Here is a 21,397-nt window from a genome sequence, read left to right as displayed (position 1 = left end):
AGTCTTAGTATTTTTCGGAATTTTCTCTCTCTTAAAAATTTCTTCTGTATTCTGTCAAAATCTTATTCAAGTTCTCTTATTTATTTCTCATCCTAAACCCTTTAGTCAATTAATAAATCAACCACTTTCTCCTACCAAACCCATTATCTTCCCACTCATCCCCTTTTTATCCCACTACTTAATGTTTTGTCCCCCACTTTATTAAACAAATACCCCATTATATCTTGTCCCACATGCTTATATTAAACAAATGCATTATTCCCCACCATTATATCTTGTCCCCCATGCCTAACATAAACAATTATATCACTCACACCCCATTATATTTTGTCCTTTATGCTTAACATAAAGAATTACAAAATGTACAATTCCTAAACTACCCCTCCGACCTTATTGCAATTACCATTTTACCCATGAACGTACTGCAATTTACCAAACTACCCCATCAGCTATAACCAATCAATTAATCAAACTCAACCAAAATATAGCCAATATGACCAATTTCTACACAAATTAAAACAACAAATTCAAACTAAATGATGAACAACAAAGAACAACTAAAATTTTGATTGAACAATATTTTTAGCAACAAACAAACCTACTTTCAGATTCAACAACAACAACAACAAACAAGTATATTCAGATTTCTAAATTCAATAATCATTTGAACTTAAAATCAAATCTAACAACATTACAACCAACAATTCCTATATTAAACTTAAACAAGATTATGAGACAAACTCAAGAAATAATCATAAATGATAAACAATAAACAAGAAAATCAAACTTATACTAATTTCGGATTCAAGAACAATCAAACAAAGTATGGACATAAATGAAAAGATTCAACAACAATAACAAGCAAGTTTTATTCAAATTCGAATTAAACTTGAATTAAGCTTAAACAAAACAAATAAACATATTCAAATCACTAAACTTCAAATAATCAATTGATTTTTTTTAAAATTAAATTCAACAAAATTATAACAAAGATACATTGAATCAAAAAACTAAAAACCAAAACATAACTTCACATTAAATCACTGATTTAAAACGAACTTCACAAATTAAATCTATATTAAACAACAAACAATGGATTCAAGCGATTTAAACTAACACTCTTCTATATTAAAATTAAATCCTTTTAAATTAATAAAACAAACTGAAAAATAATTAATTGAATCTTCAACTTAAATCTAGCAACATTATAATTAAACTAATCAATTTCTACCTAAAAATAAACAAGAAAAATGAATGAAACAAACTGAAGAAAGAAAAAAAACGATAAACATGAAATTAATATCGAACATATCTAATTTCAGATCCGAAAATATAAAACAAATTACGGACAAAGATGAAACTTAAACCAACTAACCGGAAATGAAGAACAACGAACTCAAATCGAAACTCAACTAAACCTCAAATCAGTGGCAAATCGGCCTGCTCCGTTTAATCGGAATACTCGATCAACTGACTTCAACTTAATGGCAACTCGAACTCGAACTTGAATTCAAACAATCGCTGGTCACTGGCGAGTGAGTGATAAGAGTGGTCGTTGGTGTGAGAAGACAGAAGAAGAAGAAAACGACGCAGCAAGGGACGGAGCTCGGCGTGACTGGTGGCGTGGGGGTTGTTTAGCGACGTTGCTCAAATGGTGGCAGCGATGGAGCGACGACGAGCTTGACGCAGCCATGGAGGTTTGTTTCAAACTCAGCTGCTCGACGACGCACAGTAGGGTAAGCCATGGACGTCCTTGAAGGAGCAGAAGCAGCAGACGATGCACAGTAGCACAGCTGAAGCAGCAGCGGCAGCCATGGGAGCTCGAGTTCGAGCTCGATGAAGCTCGTCCATGGCTGGTCGTTTGAAGACGAAGCCGCAACAGTGGCAGCGATGGGGTCACTGGAAACAAAGCAGCATTAAGTGAGGAAGAAGAAAAAGCAACGATCAACGTGAACTTGAAGAAGAAGAAACCCTCGCGATCTTGAAGAAGAAGAAGAAACACGGGCAGCGGGTGTGTGTGTGTTGCGTTGCCGTGGTTGTGTGTGTGTGTGTATGTGAAGGAGAAGAGGCGGGGGAAGGGCAGCCATTAATGGGTTTGTTTGGAGCTTTTTGGAGAAGAAGATAGAGAGGGGGGGCGGGTAGGTAGTGTTTTTTTTTAGGGTTTTGTTTTGTTTTTTTTTTTTAAATGCAAGATAGGGGGTGTTGGGTCTTTTGGGTTATGGACCGGGTCTACCCGGTGGAGATGGACCGGGTCGTGGGGAAGGTTGGGCAATTATTTGGGTTTGTGGTTTGAAATTGAAGAAGAGGCCTAATTCCGATTTTCTTTATTTTTTTTGCTCTTTTTTTCTTCTTTTATTTTTCTAAAACTAAATTCTAAAAATCCTTAAACTATCATATAGAACTAAATTAATTTATAAAAGCGCAAATTAACTCCCAATAATAATTAACACACAATTAAGTAATAATTAAGCATGAAATTGTACAATTGGACATTAAATGCTAAAAATGCAAAAGATGCCTATTTTTGTAATTCTCAATTTTTGTAAAACAAACTTAATTACTAACAATTGTAGAATTAAATCCTAATGCAAAATGCGACACATTTTTGTATTTTTTATTAATTTAACAAATAAACATGCACAGACAAATATACAAATAATTACACAAAAATACCACAAAAATTCAAAAAATTGTACACCAAGAAAAAATCATTTTATTTTGAATTTTTTGGGAGTAATTCTTTCATAGGGCAAAAATCACGTACTTACAGGGATCAAACTAGATTTTTTGTTGTTGTTGTTGTTGTAATATATCTGTTACAACTTACATATAAAGTGTACATGCAGAAGGGGGGAAGGAGGAAAGCTAAAAATAGTAAGACTTGACCAACATAAAAGTAGAATGATCTCATTCTTTATCCTGAAGATCTGCTTTCTCCCATTTGGTTAATAGAATGTGTGTGTGTTTGAGTGAGTGAATGAGAGAGAGTTATGTGTTTGCGGTGGCGAAACCAAGAAATTCAATAAGGGTGTTCAAATTTTGAACACTCTTTGCCAGTCGGTTATGCAAGGGTATTCAAAGTCTATTTTTTAATTAATAACAAGTAATATTTTACCTTATACATTGTATAATTTTTCGGTGAAGGGTGTTCAGTTGACCACCCTTGGGCCAACATAGTTTCGCCCCTGTGTGTATATATATCACATACCCTTAATATTCTGATTATTCTGTAAAGTGATCACTTGATAGTGAATGCGATTAATGAAACTGATTTAATCAATTAAGCTTGTTAAATATCAGTTGAAAAGTTAAAAACAAGAAAAATTATAGTACTCCTTTTATCATGTCAAAATAATTAATTTCCAGAAACCTGCATTACATTTATTAAATTCTCGGTCAAACTGATATATACTTCAATACTTCAGCTCCACAAATTGAAGTAATATAATATCTTCTGCGATCAGAAGAAACTTTTTGGTAAGAGGTTTTTCTCATATTTCCTAGTAGAGCTGACTTTGTTCTTCACTTAGGATTGCTTAAGGATGAAATCTAATAGTAATGATGTCTGCTTCAAGAGACTGATCGAATCGAAGCTCCATGACTTTTTATTTTCTCACTATGTTAAAAAAGAGCATTGTCATTTGGACTCAAATTTTCTCCACTAAACTGCAAATAAATAAAAAAGATATGCAAAATATAATTCACGTTATAGTCACATTATATAATTTAATTTATAGATATATATTTGACATAAAACTAAGTAGTACTCCTTTTCTAGTTTTTTTTTTCCATATATGGTGTTCATTTTCATTATGTTGAACAAAAACAAAAGGCTTGATTATTTTGTAGCAAAAAATTACAGAAATATAATACTTTTGGGGATGGTTTTTAACTTTAAATCCCGTTTGCTTTAAGGTCAAAAACTAAAAGGTATTACCCATAGGACAAACGAGAGGTAACACCTGCTAAACTTAGGGTTCGTTTGGTAGAGTGTATAAAAATAATACTGAATAAAATGTATTAATAATGAATGAGTTAGTAATGCAGCATTAACTATGCAAAGATTATTTCTTATCCACTATTTGGTGTGGTGTATTAAAAATTAAAATGAGTTGTATAATTTTTAAGAAAATTAGTTGTTCAAAAAATGCCCTCTATATTCTTTAGTTTTAGGGAACTTTAAGGATAATTTTATCTTTAATGATACTAGTGCATGTATTAATAGTCTTGGTATTTCTAATACCATGCTTTGCTATGTATTAGTTATACATAGGATAATACCAAATATGATATAATTGATACTTGCATTAGTAATACATATATTGAAAAAGTATATCAAACAAAGAATTCGTAATACCATAAGCTAATGCATGCATCCTACCAAACGTCTCTAAAGTTCTATACATAGGACAAGAAGAGATCAGAATTCAAGACCATCCACTTTCAGGGCTTCGTGTACTTAAGTGCCAATTCACTGGCCCTTTTCTTGCTTGAAGAATTAATCCAAATAGCTGTCAATCCAACTGCTTAAACTAAAAATAGTCACTGGAGGTATGATATATGCATAATTTATGTATTACATGCGTATAATCAATGTATAATCTATGTATATATTGCAAGAAAAAGTAAACTTGTGAATATAGCTGGCTATTTGTGTAAAGATTCCTTCTTGCTTTTCGTCATGGGCCCTTTTCTCTGTTTTCGCATCGGCCCTTTCTTTTTCTTCAAAGAAAAGATCGGTCCTTTTATTCAATTTCTCTCTTCTGTGATCTCCCTAATACTATTTTTTGTCCTCTTTACGTGGTGCCATTTATACATTATGCCACTTTACAATTTTAAATTTAAGAAAATGTCCTTTTCAGATTTATTAAAAGTAAATCTCTCATGTGTTAAAAAAAAAAGACAGGGTCATAAAACTAAAAACAAGTTTGTAAAGAGCCAAAAAATCAATTGACACCTCTATGTGATTGTGTCCATACTTTACTAGTAGTAGTATATATTTGAGAAATTTTCATAAAGCACTACCTTTTAGTAGTAATTAGCCATATATAGATACCATTTGCTATATTACGGATTATAGATACATTTTATGTGGTTATAAGATGTATTTGATGTATTTAAGCTATTGTATTCATGAATACAATAGCAAAAATAGGCGTGAATCAGGGAAGTCCAGCTAATCAATTGTTGTATTCGAGTGTATTCAACTGTATTCATGGCGTGAAACATGGGATTACAGCTGGACAGATTATTGTATTCGACTGTATTCACGGTGTGAAACAGGAGATTACATTGTTTTAAAACGGAAAGTGAATCAATTAAACTCAATTATAACACACAAATTTTGTATTTCTAGTTATAAAAAAGATTCTTAACCGAAAAATACCCCCAAAACATAGCAATCTTCAGAGAAATTATATAATACATCTGAATACATAAATTATATTAATGAAAAAATATATATGAATACATTCATAGCATATAACGAGATAGTGAATACAATAAAAATACATAGAATACAGCGGGATACATTGAAATACAATGAAAAAAAGACAATGCATACAATGAAATACAACGAGATATATTGAATTACAATTGAAAAAAACACAATAAATACAATGAAATACATGAAAATACATTGAAATATATTAACAGAAAATCAAGTTGCTCAGCCCCAAACTCCATCGTCTTTGTTCAAGAACAAACCCTAATTCCGGCGAATCCGCCGTCAAGCAAAAACCCTGAATCACTGAGGCTGCAACTCTAACAATAACGTTCCTTTTCACCTTCTTCTTTTCCCTTTTAGCCTCTTCTTTATTCCTCGGTCCTAAAATAGATGGGGTAGGCTATTGAAATCCTCACTTCTTCAATAAAAACTCAACTTATGTCACCTTCCCTAAAAAAATACAATTTTGACTTGAAAAGAATAATAAAACTAAAATTTTGAATTTAAACGGAAAGAAATAACTCAAAGCTCAATCAAACAGTTTATAAAAATAATTACCTGTCGGCGAGGCCATTGACGATTAATTCATTGGCGATATAAGAAATAACTCTATGAAGGAAATTTCCTCCACGCCATGGCTGAGATTGCACCAACTATCAACAATTAAGAAAGTAAAGCAATAAATAAACAACTACAGTTTTTTATTAAGAAAAATCGAAAAGGTGAGCAAACGGAACGGGCGAGATTGATGAAACCCTAACTTCCTCATTGCTTAAACCAAGTGGGTCGTAGTCTCCTTCTCCTGCTCTTGATTTTCCTATTGCAAAATTAGCACCAGCAGGCCAATTGATTTTAATCGCTTCAGGGAATGGGGGAAGAGAATGACATGTATCAAAGTAGAAAGAGAAAAAAAATAGTGTAACTGAATAGCGTATTTAGTGGCTTAGGGATAGAAGGTAACCAAAATTAGATATTTTGCTATAAACATTAAAAAGTATTTATAGAACATAATTTTTTAAATGATATTTATTTAAAATAAATAAAGTATTAACCTTTGGTTAAAAATTCCTATATATTTTTTTATAGGAAAAATACATAGTTTACCCATTAACCTTGCACCCAAATCCCTGTTACACACCTCTTGACCACGGGCAACCTTTTACACACCCAACCTTTTAAAAGTGTGTCAAATACACACTATTTTTTTCTTGACCAATTTTTCAAAACATGGGTAATTTCACGCTCCAATCAGATAGTGACACGTGTCACTATTTTTTATTTAAAAAATAAAACACTTAAACTTACAACTATACCCCTTAACCATTTTCTCCCTTTGATCTCTTTTTGTTCTCTGACTAATTATCCGTTGCCGTTGACATCTAGAACAATCTAGGTCACCACCTTCCAGTTCAAACCAAAATTAAAATAGAAAATCTCAAGGAAGCGCGAAGAATCAGAAATCTTGAGATAATATCAAGCTATATTATAACTTAAGACCAAAAGCCCACTTCAGAATTTGCTTTAATTCTATGTCGAGATTTGAGTTCGCCGGAAGATGATTTAGGGAAGGAAAATAAAAAGCAAATTAAGAAGTGGGTTCACCAACACTATTAAATTTTCCTTCACACAAAGGTAATTTGAAGATTAAAGTGCCAAAACTAGAAGGTGATTTCCCAGTCTTGATTTTTTGAAGAACAGTTCGGCGGAAGGTCATTTAAAGAAATCCGCCTAAAACAACAGAAAATACCATAGAAAGAGACTCCAAAGTAAAAATAATTAACCAAACCATGAAAATTACCATAGAACGAGACCCCAAAATTACTTCACCTGAAAACCCCAAAACTCCATAGCTACCGTCCCTTTTAATCGATCGCCGTGAAAAATTAAAAATATAACGAAAAATAACATAAAACCTTAAATGAGTACGATAAGGCACAAATGTCAGATCATGCTTTGGAGAAGAAATGAGGGAAAAAGAGAACTTGCACTTGATTAGCAATCGGACAAAAATGAAGATGAAAAGAAGAAGAAATTTTTCTAGAAAAATAAGAAATGAATAGAATTATGGGACCCACTAGTGCCATGTGTTAAAAATTGTGATACATGACATTTAATTAAAGATCTGGACTGAAATTTAGAGGTTTTACGCGCTTACTTTGTTTGTTAGACACGCCTATGCTATCGGTCAAAAAGTAGTGTGTATTAAATATATTTTTAAAATGTAGAGTGTGTAAAAGGTTAACCGTGGTCGAAAGGTATGTAATAAGGATTTGGGCGTAAGGTTAATGAGTAAACTGTGTATTTTGACTTTTTTATAAGGTTTATATTATATGATGAATCCTTAAAAAGAAGGAAGCGCTCCTTTTCCTTAAAAAAGAAAAAAGGAAAAAACTCTTTATTGAAGAGTAAGGTTTTTAGCTAGGGTTTAAGAAGTAACTGTCTTTCCTCCTCCACTGCCCTAAACCTCTGAAGCATTGGGTTTTTATTGCTCTAATAGAAATCAGTAAAACTGATAAATTTGCAATCCAAGCAGACATTGAAGCGTATTGGCAGAGGGCATGGCTCGTTTCAGGAATGTAAGTTGTTCTGCTTTTGTTTAATTCTATGTTTCGTTTGTTCGTGAAAATGCATAACAACGCAACTACATATGACCCCTTTTTTTAGGTCACTTTTTTTTCTGCGCTGAAACAATAAGCAAACTTCTGGATTTTTTTAGCTGCAACAATTATTTGTGACCCTTTATTCTTTTGGTTTGTCATCTGCCAGAATACAGAAAACTATGATTAGATTGAATTGAAGTTTTGAGTTTTTTAGCTGTTTATAATTTCCATAACGATTATTCATTAACCTTTATCCTTTTTTATTGTCTTTCCCCTGAAGTAGAACAAGTGATGATGATTAGTAACTATGATTGGATTAAAGTTTTGGGTTTTAACTTGTAACTTTTGATCCTTCTCAAAAACAGAAGTTTAATCATCTGAGCTGGAATTTTGAATATTTTTGTTAGGAAGCCGTCGTCTGAATGGAAGATGTTGCACTTTGTTTATCCATTTTTGGTTTCCGTGAAAGCAAAGGAAAACAAAATTACCTATGGAATTTTCTTTTTTTTTTTGGTATTTTTTCCCGAATTGAAACGAGAAATGACGTTTAACTAAACAATAACGCCACAGAAGAATGGGTTTCTTTATCTGAATTTTTGTAAGCTATGTGACAATTTTTGTCGTGGTGTTTGAGCTGAATTCTTGAATGCTCATTTAATCAGAAGAAGAGGAAGCCATTTGTCAAGCAAATTGCGAAGAAGCAACCAACAGTAGACCATGTTACAGGAGACAAGATTCCAAGGAGCTTCGTGTTCGCAAGGGGGAAGCTTCCTGGGCCTCTCAGACGCTTGCAAATGGACTTGAGGAAGTTGATGAATCCTTATACTGCTCTCAAGCTCAAGGTAAAATCGTAACATAGAATTCAAGTGTATGCATGTATATCTGTGCATTGGGTTGCATTATTTGGTGTTTGCTAGACAGTCATGATTTGAGTCAAGAAAAAATTATGTTGTCTTTTCTGACTCATTATTTTACATGGGCTGCGAATAGTTAGGACCTCTTGCTACGATTTTTTTTTTTTGATAACCGTGGTGTCCGGGCCAGCTTGCGCGCGCCTCGACTAAGTCCACGAGATACCTGCCACCTCCCACCAGCAACAGGTACCAAGTAACTCTATCCACCAAGGCTTGGATAGATGGGACCTCATGGTTCTCACCCACTTCATCGACCACTAGGCCACACCCTTGGGTGCTCTTGCTACGAATATTTGTCGAGCTTCTTCTGAATATGGTGTAAATTGGGACTTTATCCATAGGGCAAAAATTGTATGAATACACCAAGGCCAACTTGTAAAGAAACAGTATAAAACTTCTAATATGTAATGAAGTACAGAGCCCTGGAGATCGAAAAAATTAACCGTACAAAAGTTTTAACAGCTGCTCCTACCTTTCCAAACTGGTTATGTTCACTTATCCAAAGAAGGGAAAGACACTCAAATACTCAATGTGGTAGCTAGGTGTTTTGGAGGGATGAAAGCAACTGTTTTGGGAACTTCAAGTCAGGTAGAAGTTTAAATAGTAGGAGTTCAACGCAGGTATGTTACTGTTTAATACATCCTGGAAATGCAAATGCAATCTAGTGGGGTGTTCTCAGCCAGATCATTCTACAACTCTATCTGAAAGGGAGAGGAAGGCATTTTTTAAAATTTTATTTTAGAGGAAGGAATTTCACCAGAGAATTATTTGGACAGCAAACCACCAAAGCAGGTATTTTTCTAAGCTTGGCAGTATCGTATGGTTTAATTCTTACAGCTGCCAATTTAAAGAAGGGGAAAAAGAATACACATTAGTTGATGTGTAGAAAGAATGAGAAGATGTTAGACATCTTTTCTACACAGAACTTGCTTATAGATTGAGGAATATGTTCAGATTACTGGGGCTCTGATTTATTGTAATTTTAACAAAGATGCAAGAGTTAGAAGCAAAGAGATGATTTCTCATCCATTCCTTTGGACAATATGGAGAGAGTGTAACAGGTGGTCGTATAATCTGGGGAGAGAGAGGAGGGTACTTTGTTAGTAATACAATGTATTGACCTTTTCCATTTGACTTGTGTATTCGTCATTACGCCTGTATTCAGCTGGCTGCTCCCACTATTTGAATGAAAAGAGGAAATCAAAAATTAAGATTGTATATTCATTGACAGCTCAGATCTCTTTAGCACTTCTATCTTCTTTCTATTTCACTGGTTTATTAGCTACGTAGCTTTTTGCAGCAATGCCTGATTTTGTCTTTTGAAATAAGCTACAAGCAGGAACATGTTTTCTGCTGTAAATTTTATCTGTACCTATGTGGTTCCGAATATTACAAGATTCATCTATTGTCTGCATTTTGTATATGTTTGACTGGATTTATGTTTCCTCAATTTATTTTCAGGAAAAGAAACGAAACAATCTCAATGATTTCTGGAAAGTTGCTGGGCAAATGGGTGTCACACATTACCTCATGTTGTCAAAAACTGACTCTGCACCATACTTGAGAGTTGCTCACGCTCCTCATGGTCCAACTTTATCGTTCAAAATACATGAGTACTCGTTGGCGGCTGACGTTGCTCAATCTCAACTCCGTCCAAGATGCCCTCCGGATCTTTTTAAAACCCCACCATTGGTAATCTTTCCCGTTGACACGTAGCTAATTATTTTACACCTCCTGACATGTACATGCACCTAGGAGTACATACTTAATCTGCTTAACATGTAGAAGCACATCAGACATCTAGAAGCAAACCCATGAAGACATGGGATGTTGGCATTGCATAAAGTATGTTGTCTCGTATTAGCATTCTTTTGTTTCTTTACCCGGTCAGCTGAGCTCCAGAATTATGCTTGCAGATTGTGCTATCGGGTTTTGGGACTGGGGAGCAGCATCTAAAGCTCACTACAATAATGTTCCAGAACATTTTTCCTGCCATTGACATAAATACAGTGAGTGAGAACTGAGAACCATGTATAAATTTCTATATTTGCCACAATTTGTTTCACCAGCTTTTAATGCAAGGTTGTTACACGTTGCAGGTCAAACTGCCTTCATGCCAAAGGATTGTGTTACTTAATTACAACAAAGAAACAAAGCTTATTGATCTTCGGCATTACTCCATCAGATTACAGCCAGTGGGTGTTTCTCGCCGGATCAGGAAATTTGTGCAAAACCATCAAGTGCCTGACCTAAGAAGTCTTCAAGATGTTAGCGACTTTGTGACGAAGTATGTGTCTATCTCTCTTAATGCTCATATGGATTTTTTATTGCACTTCATGAGATAATCTTCCTTTATTAATCTGTCTGGTTTATGACTTTTTTTTTGTTTATTGCGAGGTGGATTAAACCTTCTTCTATTCATATTCAGTTGAGAACTTGGTTTAGACTTAGTATTGCCATCTGTGTTTATTATCTCTATGGAATTGTGTTAAGTAGAACTGAGATTGCTGATTACTGCAGAAATTCTAATTTTACTTCTTCACTATTGTCTCTATGGAATTGTGTTATGTAGAACTGAGATTGCTGATTACTGCGGAAAATCTAATGTTACTTCTTCACTATTGCCTTAAGGCCCCTAAACCCTACTACCTTCATTCACCCCTCTTGCTCTTTGGATTATTACCCATGTTGATCCTTTGAAGAATTCCATCCCGTTTGATCCGTCCAACACCTTATTCTATCCGTTTTTCAATGGTTGCTCACTTCCCTCAGCCTTGTAGACAGCCCAGTATGCATGTGCACACATATATCCATTACTATTATATAAGTGACTATAAGTACACAGCTCTTGGTCAACATGCTTACCTTCCACGAGATTCAACTGGTCATGGAATACAATTTCCATGCTTTTGACGTTTGGGCGTTGCAGATCAGGGGTTGCATAATTTGTTTTGTTGGTGAAAACTCTGTGTCCTTTTGGTTAAATTCCCCTTGTTTCCTGTGCCTTAAAACAATGTGCTGGGCGAATATTCATTAGTGCCATTAATGCAATTGATTGTTCTGCTTGGGTTGGGAGCGAAATCGTTACTTTGTTTTGATCACCGTCCTGATGGACCAAAGCCCTGGGGTAATTCTAAAATCTGAATCTCTAGCTTGTGGATTAAGCATTAGTTGTCTACTAAGCTATGTGATGATGTATAGTACTTGCATTCATACTCAATTCTAGAAGCAAACTACTCAAATAGAAATGAAGAGGAAAATATGTACAAGCAAACACATAGGTCATCTGCATAGGCTGCTTATGTGTATTATCCACAGTTCCGCAGAGGTTGGAACCTAAAGAAACATTGTAATTGAAAACACGACATTTGAGTTTCAGGGACCATGTGTAAAGCTACAAACAATCAAGCCACAAAGGTAAAAACCAATCAACAACTGAGCAAACAGCATCTTCTAAGCTCAGGCCCATGCTCAACACGTGCATCCTCCAAATAAAGTGCACGTGCACGTGGTGATGTATATAGCAAGTTTAATGCGAAAAGACCACAGGCTAATTTTGATTTCCAATACATGAGCCAGACCCGGAGAAAATTTTATTGAATCTCATCCACAATTACTTAACTAACAAATTTTTCTTGTCCAATTCCATCCCTCATTTGATGGTTTTGCCATCCTCCTAAACTTTTCTGCCAACTAAATGACCCTTTTAGTATCTCAAAACTTTTTCTATGGGTAAGGATGTCGCGGTTTTAGAGACAAGGATGTAACTGAAGTAGATGCATAAATGTATCCGTGTTGGCTATTAACAATTTTGCTGTGCTTAGCATGTCTTGGTAATCCGGAAAATTCCAATTTCAGTCACCATGAGAAATAGTGAGTTGGTTTGGTATTCAGTGGGTGATGCTAGGAGCGGTCAAAGAAGTTTTGTTTAGTTGGAGTTTTAGAAGGAGAAGGCATAGGGCGTGGGAGGTTGCACCACTAGCACTTATGTGGATCATATGGGAGGGAAAAATAGAAGAGCTTTTGATGGAATGTAAAAAGATTTTGTCCATTTGAGGAATTTATTTTTCATTTCTTTTTGGTGCACCCATGAGGTTATTGTTTGTATAGAAGAATGATTGTCATTGGTAGAAAACCACATTTTATTGTAAGGTTTTCTACTTTTTGGTATACTTCTTGTGTAGGGGTGCTTTATTGCCCTTCTTTTTAATAAATATTATTACTTCATCAAAAAAATTACAGTCTTCTTATTGGTATACTTCTCATATTTTTTCATTTGTCTCTATCTGCTTTATAAATGAAGGGCTGGTTACGGTTCTGAAAGTGAACCAGATGATGAGGCGGCAACTGTAAGTCTGTCATCTGATATTGGAAGAGTTAATCGAGCTTCTACAAAAAGTGCTGTCAAACTTCAAGAGATTGGACCTAGGATGACTCTTCAACTCGTCAAGATTGAAGAGGGCCTATGTACTGGTCGAGTCATTTTCAGTGAATACGGTATTTTCCTCTATAATCTCCCTTTCTTACTTTTGAAGCAAACGATCCTCTTTCTTTTACTGGGTGAATTGGAGGTGGGTGGATCGTCTGGAGCAGGGGGATTTGACATTGCTTTGAAGGGTATGAACAGAATTTGGAATCCTGTCCATATAGACTCAGAAGATTAATTGCCTATTATACGGGTTGTCTTCATGTTTACATGCGGCCCAAGTACTTGGTTTATATCTTAGTGAATCACCTGTAGTGGGAATTATCTTTGGTGAATTGGCTGCCCATTAGCTCGGCCAACTACAGAATTTTTGTAACCAGCAGGATGCAAGGGGAGTTCGAGGTAGAGACAGAATAATGATCCATTGATTTCTAGTTTGTATTTAATAAAAATAAGTATCTATGTGATTTCATAAGCAAAGGCAAAGAATGTGGCCTTATGATGGGTTTTTTAGGAAATTCTTCATCAAACTAGTTAGGAGATAGGTATGCATGCTGAAATATGTAATTTCTTTCTACCAGGTTCCTATGCTGGGTCCCAGTTCTGAGTAGGCCTTGTGCGCTCTAATTTTAGGATTGTTTATAGGGGTTTTATCACTTTTAGCACGAACTATTTGCATTTGGTAGCCGAAAAAATATATAAATTTGTATATAACATATAGAATGTGTATATATATAATATACAAAAAATATACATTTATTCAGCTATTATTTTGAGAGCGGCTATACAGTGTCATTTCCCCTTGTTTTTGTTTTTTGTAATACTTGTGGCATTGCTTCAGTTTATTCTGACTGTCATGCTTGATGCCTTCAGGAAATACAAGCGCTAAAAAACTGGGAAATGAAGAAGAGGATGAACAAGAAAGTGAGGAGGAGATGGATACAGATGGGCAGGAAAATGAAGATGAGGAAGAGCAAGAAATTGAAGAAGAGTTAGAAGAGGATTAGCTCTTTAAATGTATTTTCTGATTCAAAATGATGAGCATTTGACCTCCCCCCCCCCCTTTATAGGGACGTTATTTATTCTGTTTTCCTTGTCTTTACTTGTATTGCCAATATATAGTGAGATGATGCTGGAAGAGGAAAGAATTGATTTGCTGGTATGAGCTACTATACCTTTTCCTTAACCTGTTATTTATTTTCCTAGTTTTCCCTTTGATTCTGTAATAATAGTTATACCTAACCTTTTGAGACAACATTTATTGAACTGACTAAACAAACAAGACATTAATTGAAAACTGTTGAAGAAAAAGTATTGTGTATGTAATTAGATATTAAAATTTGTGTACTTATGCACTACCATAAGGAAACCCAACGACAAATTTGTGTACAGGTAAAGTCAAATGACAAAAGCCTACACAATTTAATATTGAATCGAAATTCTCTAAATATCAAGGGACGTGACACAGTCATAATAAAAAAATTTAATATGAAAAATGTGTCGGTTTCGAGCTTACCTTGATATTAATAACTAAGTCACGCATGAAAATGATATATAGAGATTCTCTAAACAATATGGGATGCTGTACAATTTCTGGGTTATTGTTACATAGAAGACAACGTCGAAATTCTTTTTTGCCCTAAATCTCCCTCCGTCCCATTTTAAGTCTTGTTACCTTTACTTAAGAAAGTAATAAATGGAGTATAAGATTTAGTTTACTAAGTTACCTCTATTAAATATTTTTTGAGAATTTAATATTACTGAAAAAAACTACTTCTTCTTTAATATTAATGGTATTAATTGAAAACAATTAATAAATTTATAGCATATTTGCTCAAGCTGCAAAAATCAACTTATTTTGAAAAGTACTTTTTCTCAAAAACGCTTTTTCAAAAGTACTTTGTGAGTTGAGCTGATCTCAATCACAGCTCGCCCTCCATTAATGGATGTTCCAATGAGTGAATCGAAATTGCAACAGAGAAGATGAAAACCAGAGGAAATAATGAGAGAAGAAGCTTTTAGTATATTTCTGTACAAAATGAAAATCTGATACATCATACATATATATACGTATAACTCCCACTAACTTAATCCCTCAACTAACTAGTGCTAGCCACCTCAGCCACTCTAACTAACTAGTGACAGCTGGATGACTGTCCCACTAACTTGTCCAGCTGTCATTCCTTCAGCTTTTCTCACAAGAATCAATTTGTGTTTGATTAATTAATTTGAAAAGCACTTCTGAACAACAATTAGTGTTTGACCAAGCTTTAAAAAACTGCTTCTAAGTGTATTTTTCTCAAAAATACTTATCAAAAAAATACTTTTGAAGAGAAACTACTTTTTTCTGTTACTCCAACTGCTTCTGCTTCTACTCAAAAATATTTTTTTCCAAATAGGCTATTAGTTTTGAATTCCTAAAGGAACAACTATTTTGGGATAATTTTTTGAGCTAAAGTGATTGTTAATTTGGGATAAAGGGAGTATAAAAAATTTGAGGTGAGAGAAAGAGTAATCCGGGGAGATATAAAGGAGGTAAAAACTTACCCGTACCGGGGAGATATAAAGGAACATTCAGTCAAATAACATATATAATTAATGCTAAATTAAATAATTTTTTTAATGAATATACCAAAAATTAAATAGCGGCTTCTCCTTAAAGGAACCAAACATAATGCATGTTGAAGGTGACATAATGCACGAGTGGTACCAATAAGCTCCGAATTATGCAAGTAAAACTTAATTGTCATTGAACAACGAAGTCTAGTGATTTATACCTAATTTTGACTTGGTCATGGCAAAGCTAGGAGCTTTATTCGGATAAAATTTTTATTGTGTTTATACTGAATCAATAAATATAAAATTAAAATGTATGTGTTTTACATATATACATCTATCAATTAACCATAATTTAATGATATGTATTCTCACTTTAATTCTTATCAATTAAGTTTAAATTATAACTATTTTAATTTGATATAAACACCCGATACGAATAAGTTTATATCATTTATGTGCTCGTCCATTACTACCTATCTATATACTAGACGAGAATGTTTTCATCCATTTAATTTAAAGATAGAGGTTTTATAGCACCTTTTGAAACTTGTAAAAAGAGAAAATCCTAATAACTCGTTACAATTTCACTTTCAACTAAACAATCAAAGACACGTAATTTGACTGCCTTTCTTGGTCTACCCGTAAAAGAATGAATAAAAATCATTTTAAAAGTAAAAACTTCTAGAAGATCTTAATAGCTTATCTCTAAGCACATGTGTCATGTCTTGGGTTTATACTTGACAATAATTATTTTTAGTTCCTTAAAAGAATCATTCAAAAGTAAACAAAGCTAAAAGATCCTTTTAAAATAATTTATCTCGAAGCAAATGCCTTAGGAATATACTGTCAAGTGGCGATATTTATTATTTCTTCTTCATATTGGAAGTCTCTATTTCTCAAATATAAATACTCCTAGTGGATGTTTTCTAGAAATCAAATTCTTTTTATAATCTTATTATTAACAGTTAGCTTATGGTGATTTTAAGCTAATGGCCAATAGCCAGACAAATACTGTACAAAGTCAGATAAGTAATTTAATTCATTAATTGGTCCGTCTGAATTATTGGAGCAACGTAATGAATTTAGTGGACGACTTAGGAGGGGGTAATGAGTATATAGATTAACATATTCACTATTTTTCTTCAATTTAAGTGGGCGTTTGGACATAAAAATTGTAAAATTCCAAAAAAAGTGAAAAAAAAAATCAAATGAAAATAGTATTGGAAAATTAGAGTTGTGTTTGGACATGAATATAATTTTGGCTTGTTTTTTATCTTTTGTGAGTGATCTGAGTTAAAGTTTTGAAAAACAGTCTTTTGGAGTTTTCAAATTTTCGAAAAGTTCCAAAATTCATCTTCATGTGAAAATTGAAAAATTTATAGCCAAACAATGATTTCGAAAAATTGAACATATACTTGTTAATTTTGAACATATACTTGTTCGCTAGTTCCATTAAACTGTGAAAGTAGCAGAAGTAAATAATGGTAAATCTGGAATGTAGGGAGAATGAAGGAGAAAGCCTATTTGCAGCACTTTTGTGTAGTTTTGAAAGGGGACAAACCCTTTCTTACTTGACATTTAATTTAGGTAGTTGGAACATTAGAATTCAATTTAATTGTTCACGTTTTGCCAAACCAAACAGTGTTGAAAAGAAAGTTTCCAAACCTTCACTTTCTTTCTTTTCAAAGAAAGACTTTGTTCATAGGCACCAATGAGTTTTACAAAAATGGCACTTAAGACTTAACTTATACCGAACAAAACATTGCAACTGAGCTCACATTATTATTACAAGTGTGAAGCATGTGATTTGTTAGAAAAACATAGGGTTAGGCAAGCTATGACTTTAGTCACATTTTTTTTTATTAGCCATCAAACATTTGGATTTACACTACATAGGACCCATTAAAGGGGAAGCACTTTCTCCTTCTATATGCAAAGCTCGAACTCAAGATCTCGTGACAACAACAACAACGACCCAGTGAAATCTCACGAGTGAGGTCTAAGGAGGGTAGCATGTAATGGAGATGAAACCGCAAAGGGGCGATGAATCTAAACGCGATTATCAATCTATGAAGTGGTTCTTATTGTATAATCAATAACGTAAATAAGAGTGAGTTTAAAGCATAATTTCCATAAGCTTAATACTGTCTTCAGCACTTACAACCATCAAAACATCAACTAAATCACAAAAGAAACTACAATACTTGTCTATAAAGGACATAGCCCTGATCACTTATATCTAAACATATACAACCTATCAGCTCTTCATATAGGAAACAACAAGACTTGTTTCAGAGGTACCATGTAGATATATCCTGCTTTGTCAGTTGATCCATGGAATAGTCACTTCCTCCCATGTTGAATGGGGAACCAAATCTGTAATCAGTAATATCGTTCAAGTTTCCGGTGAATGGGGCATCAAAGGGCAACTTGCATTGATCATATTGAAACTCCGTTGAAGTATAAGCTGAATTCATGGTCATGCTGGTTTCTTGAGCTTCTGCCTCCATATGTCCCAGGTTGAAGTTATCGTCCATCGGAAGTTCAACTGTTTGGTTCTGCTGCATGTTTTGATTTGCTAGAATCTTGGAATTTCCAGAACAGATGCTACTATTTTGCTGCAAGTTGTTATCATAAAATGTAAAGAGGTCAGAAATCATCCTTTGGCCATCTTCAGGGAGTCCAAGCCCGGAGACAGTCATCGACGAGGAAGCTGTGACTGATGAAGTAGCTGGCTTAGGAGTAGCGGTTTGAGTAGGAAAAACTGTATTATTCTCATTGTTGATCTGATACTTTGGCGGCATGCCAAGTCGTTGAGCAGAGTTGAAACGGAATGGACAATCCATTTGATGATTATTTCTTGAAGTCCTGTCAAGGAATCCAGCTTGATAACTGCTATATGGGCAGTGAAGGTACTCACAGGTATACAACTTTTGATCAACAGACTCCTCAAAAGATGGATGCTTCCTCTTTTGGATAAAATCTGAAGTTAAATCAATGATTTCTCCTTTCACTGGAGCTAAAGCTGGCATCAAGATCCTTTCTTTAGGTACCATAATTCCAGTTAGGAGATTGATATCGTGGGGTTTACATTCCACTTCATTGTTTCTCTCATCATCCACTCCTTCCACATCATAATCACTGGTATCGCTGATGAAATAGGAGCCATTACCAACAGCTAACGAGCCTTGTGGACAGCTATCAGGATACAGCTTACGAGCCAACGCCTCCTCTTGATTGATAATAGCAAGCCACGTCGCACTCTCCTTAGCTGTCATCTTATCCTGTAAACACTTTGACTGTCGAACAAGCTTGCGAATCTTAGCAATGTCAGGGGATATGTGTTTGATAACTGCCGTTAGAACGCCAACTTTCCATGCCTTCTTAAGATCGTGAGGCTTCTTGTACGGAGGTGGCACTTGATCATTTGGCAGACCAAGCTGACCCCACCACTCCTCTTTACCAGAAGGCCACCAGGGTGGAGCTACCCCTTTCTCCAAGGGAAACCGCCTCTGTGGAGGATCACAGTGCTGCATCAACGCGGACAAAAGGGATCCTAGCGTCGTATCCTGCAGCTCTTGTAAAGTGTGGGGGGTTGAAACTATCACACTTGAATCCTCAATTCTCCCGGGAATCTGATTATCAGCCTGATACTTGGCGATGGCAGCAGGTCCATTCCGGTCAAACCTGACCTTTTCCTTCCACCACGCACGAAGGTTGTCGGAAGCACCAGTCACAGGCTTCCCTTTCTCAGGGATGATTCCATAAACAAAACCCTGAGCATTACAAACTTCCATCATTTTCAACATGTATTTCAATATACCATCTTGCGCACGAGACATCTTCTTTCTGCGAGCCTGCTCCTGCGACTGACGCTGCTTTGCACCATCACCGCCTACCTCTTTATTCTTGTTCTTCTCTTTGAGCCGCCTCCAAAGCATCCGGTACCTCCACATCCTTCTCTCTAGTTCATCCACATCCATCTCCTCATCACTATAGTTCTCCTCCACCCCTGTTGGTTTATGTTCAACTTCTTGCGCCACGTCTCCTCCACATCCCAGAGGATCAGACATGAATTCAAAATTTCCAGGAAAGCCCATTTCTTCAAACATCATCATTTAGAAACTTTTTGTAACACCACTTCCACAAGGAAAAAGCAAAAACTGAATTTTTTCCTGAATCAATTCCGATTTGACTTGAATCCAAATTCAATAATCAGAATCTAACTGATCAAGCAAAATACTCCAAATTTCTCAGAATCTGATATCTTTCTGCAGAAACAAATCATAAAAATTAATACTTTATACAACATCTGGGAAAAATAAGAATATTATTCCATGGAGAAAAAGAGAAACAACACTTATAAAAAGAAAAAAAGAAAAAAAGAAAGAAAGAAACAAATATATTACAATTCTCTGAAGCAGAATTTCATTATCTTTTCTACTGATTGTTATTAAAAATTTCCCCTTGACTTTTATTTTAATTTTTACTATTTTTTTAAAAAAACTACACGTGCAGCAGAATCTCACTATTTTTACCAGTGATTAATATTAAATGTTTCCCCTTTAATTTCATTTTTTTAATTTCTTCGTCAAAACACCCTTTTGATTTTCTCATACTCTGATCTATCCTCTCTCCAACTCCATAGTCCATACAAATCTCTACAGAATCCAAAAATAATCCCTTCAACGACCATATTTCACAAGAATTCACAACAAACAACTTCAAATAACACAATAAATCAGAAAGGCCAGCAAAATATCACAAAACGCGTATAAAAATTCACAAAAAAATACAAGTAAATGACTTACAGGCTTTTCTGTAACAGCTAGTTGAAGCTATATCTATGGCTCTAATCTGATTTAAAACAAAAAAGTAAAGGAGATAATAGGTTTGAGAAGAATGTTAGGTGAGATTACAGTGATGATTCAGTTTTGTGGTCAAGTGCTAAATTGCTATATAGGAAAGAGAAGAAGAGAGGAAGGAGCAAAGCCATAAAAGTAAGGAAAAAGAAGCTGATAAGTTACAATTTTTTTTTTAACTATGGATAAGTTAAGTTAACCGTGGTTCTAGCGCGTCAATGTGACGTCTGGGTTACTCTAATTTTATCATATTGGTCCCTGTATTTTTGAAATCGTTACATTTTGTGCCCGTGAGTTGTAAGGAACTCCGTTTGGACACTTTTTGTAGTTAAAATATACTCCTCAATTCAGCTTGTGGCACTTCAATTTCTCTTGACCAAGCTAGAAGGTTAAAATAAATAAAATTAATTTACAAATAATATTTCAGTATTTTCTAATAATACGTGTGTGTAAATGCATACTTAAGTACTTTGACTCAGCTAAATATGTTTTCCGACAGCTGGTGAACCGACAATTTATTCCTGAATTAAGAGAAAAGGAAAAGAAGTACAACTGTCAATTAGTTTTTGAAGAATATTCTAGAATTAAAT

At 34.6% G+C, this 21,397-nt stretch overlaps 2 protein-coding genes across 2 annotated transcripts; one reads left to right on the top strand and one right to left on the bottom strand.

The window, feature by feature from the left end:
• Positions 1-7,796: 7,796 nt before the first annotated feature.
• LOC104211923 (peter Pan-like protein) lies at positions 7,797-14,615 on the top strand. Its single transcript, XM_009761067.2, has 7 exons — positions 7,797-8,022; positions 8,709-8,888; positions 10,422-10,652; positions 10,877-10,969; positions 11,060-11,247; positions 13,264-13,457; positions 14,260-14,615. Exons 1-7 carry the CDS (start codon positions 8,005-8,007, stop codon positions 14,391-14,393), a joined length of 1,038 nt encoding a protein of 345 aa, XP_009759369.1. The 5' UTR covers positions 7,797-8,004; the 3' UTR covers positions 14,394-14,615.
• A 3,441-nt stretch (positions 14,616-18,056) lies between these two features.
• Positions 18,057-20,939, bottom strand: LOC104211924 (ETHYLENE INSENSITIVE 3-like 1 protein). The gene is made up of 2 exons (XM_009761068.2): positions 20,757-20,939; positions 18,057-20,216 (listed from the first exon to the last, which is right to left on the bottom strand). Exon 2 carries the CDS (start codon positions 20,061-20,063, stop codon positions 18,237-18,239), a length of 1,827 nt encoding a protein of 608 aa, XP_009759370.1. The 5' UTR covers positions 20,064-20,216; positions 20,757-20,939; the 3' UTR covers positions 18,057-18,236.
• Between the last annotated feature and the right edge of the window lie 458 nt (positions 20,940-21,397).

The sequence above is a fragment of the Nicotiana sylvestris genome, chromosome 1 (genome assembly GCF_000393655.2).
Source record: "Nicotiana sylvestris chromosome 1, ASM39365v2, whole genome shotgun sequence".
Lineage (NCBI taxonomy): Eukaryota > Viridiplantae > Streptophyta > Magnoliopsida > Solanales > Solanaceae > Nicotiana > Nicotiana sylvestris.
The sequence above is the reverse complement of the archived record's forward strand: the minus strand, read 5'-3'. Positions and strand labels throughout refer to the sequence as shown.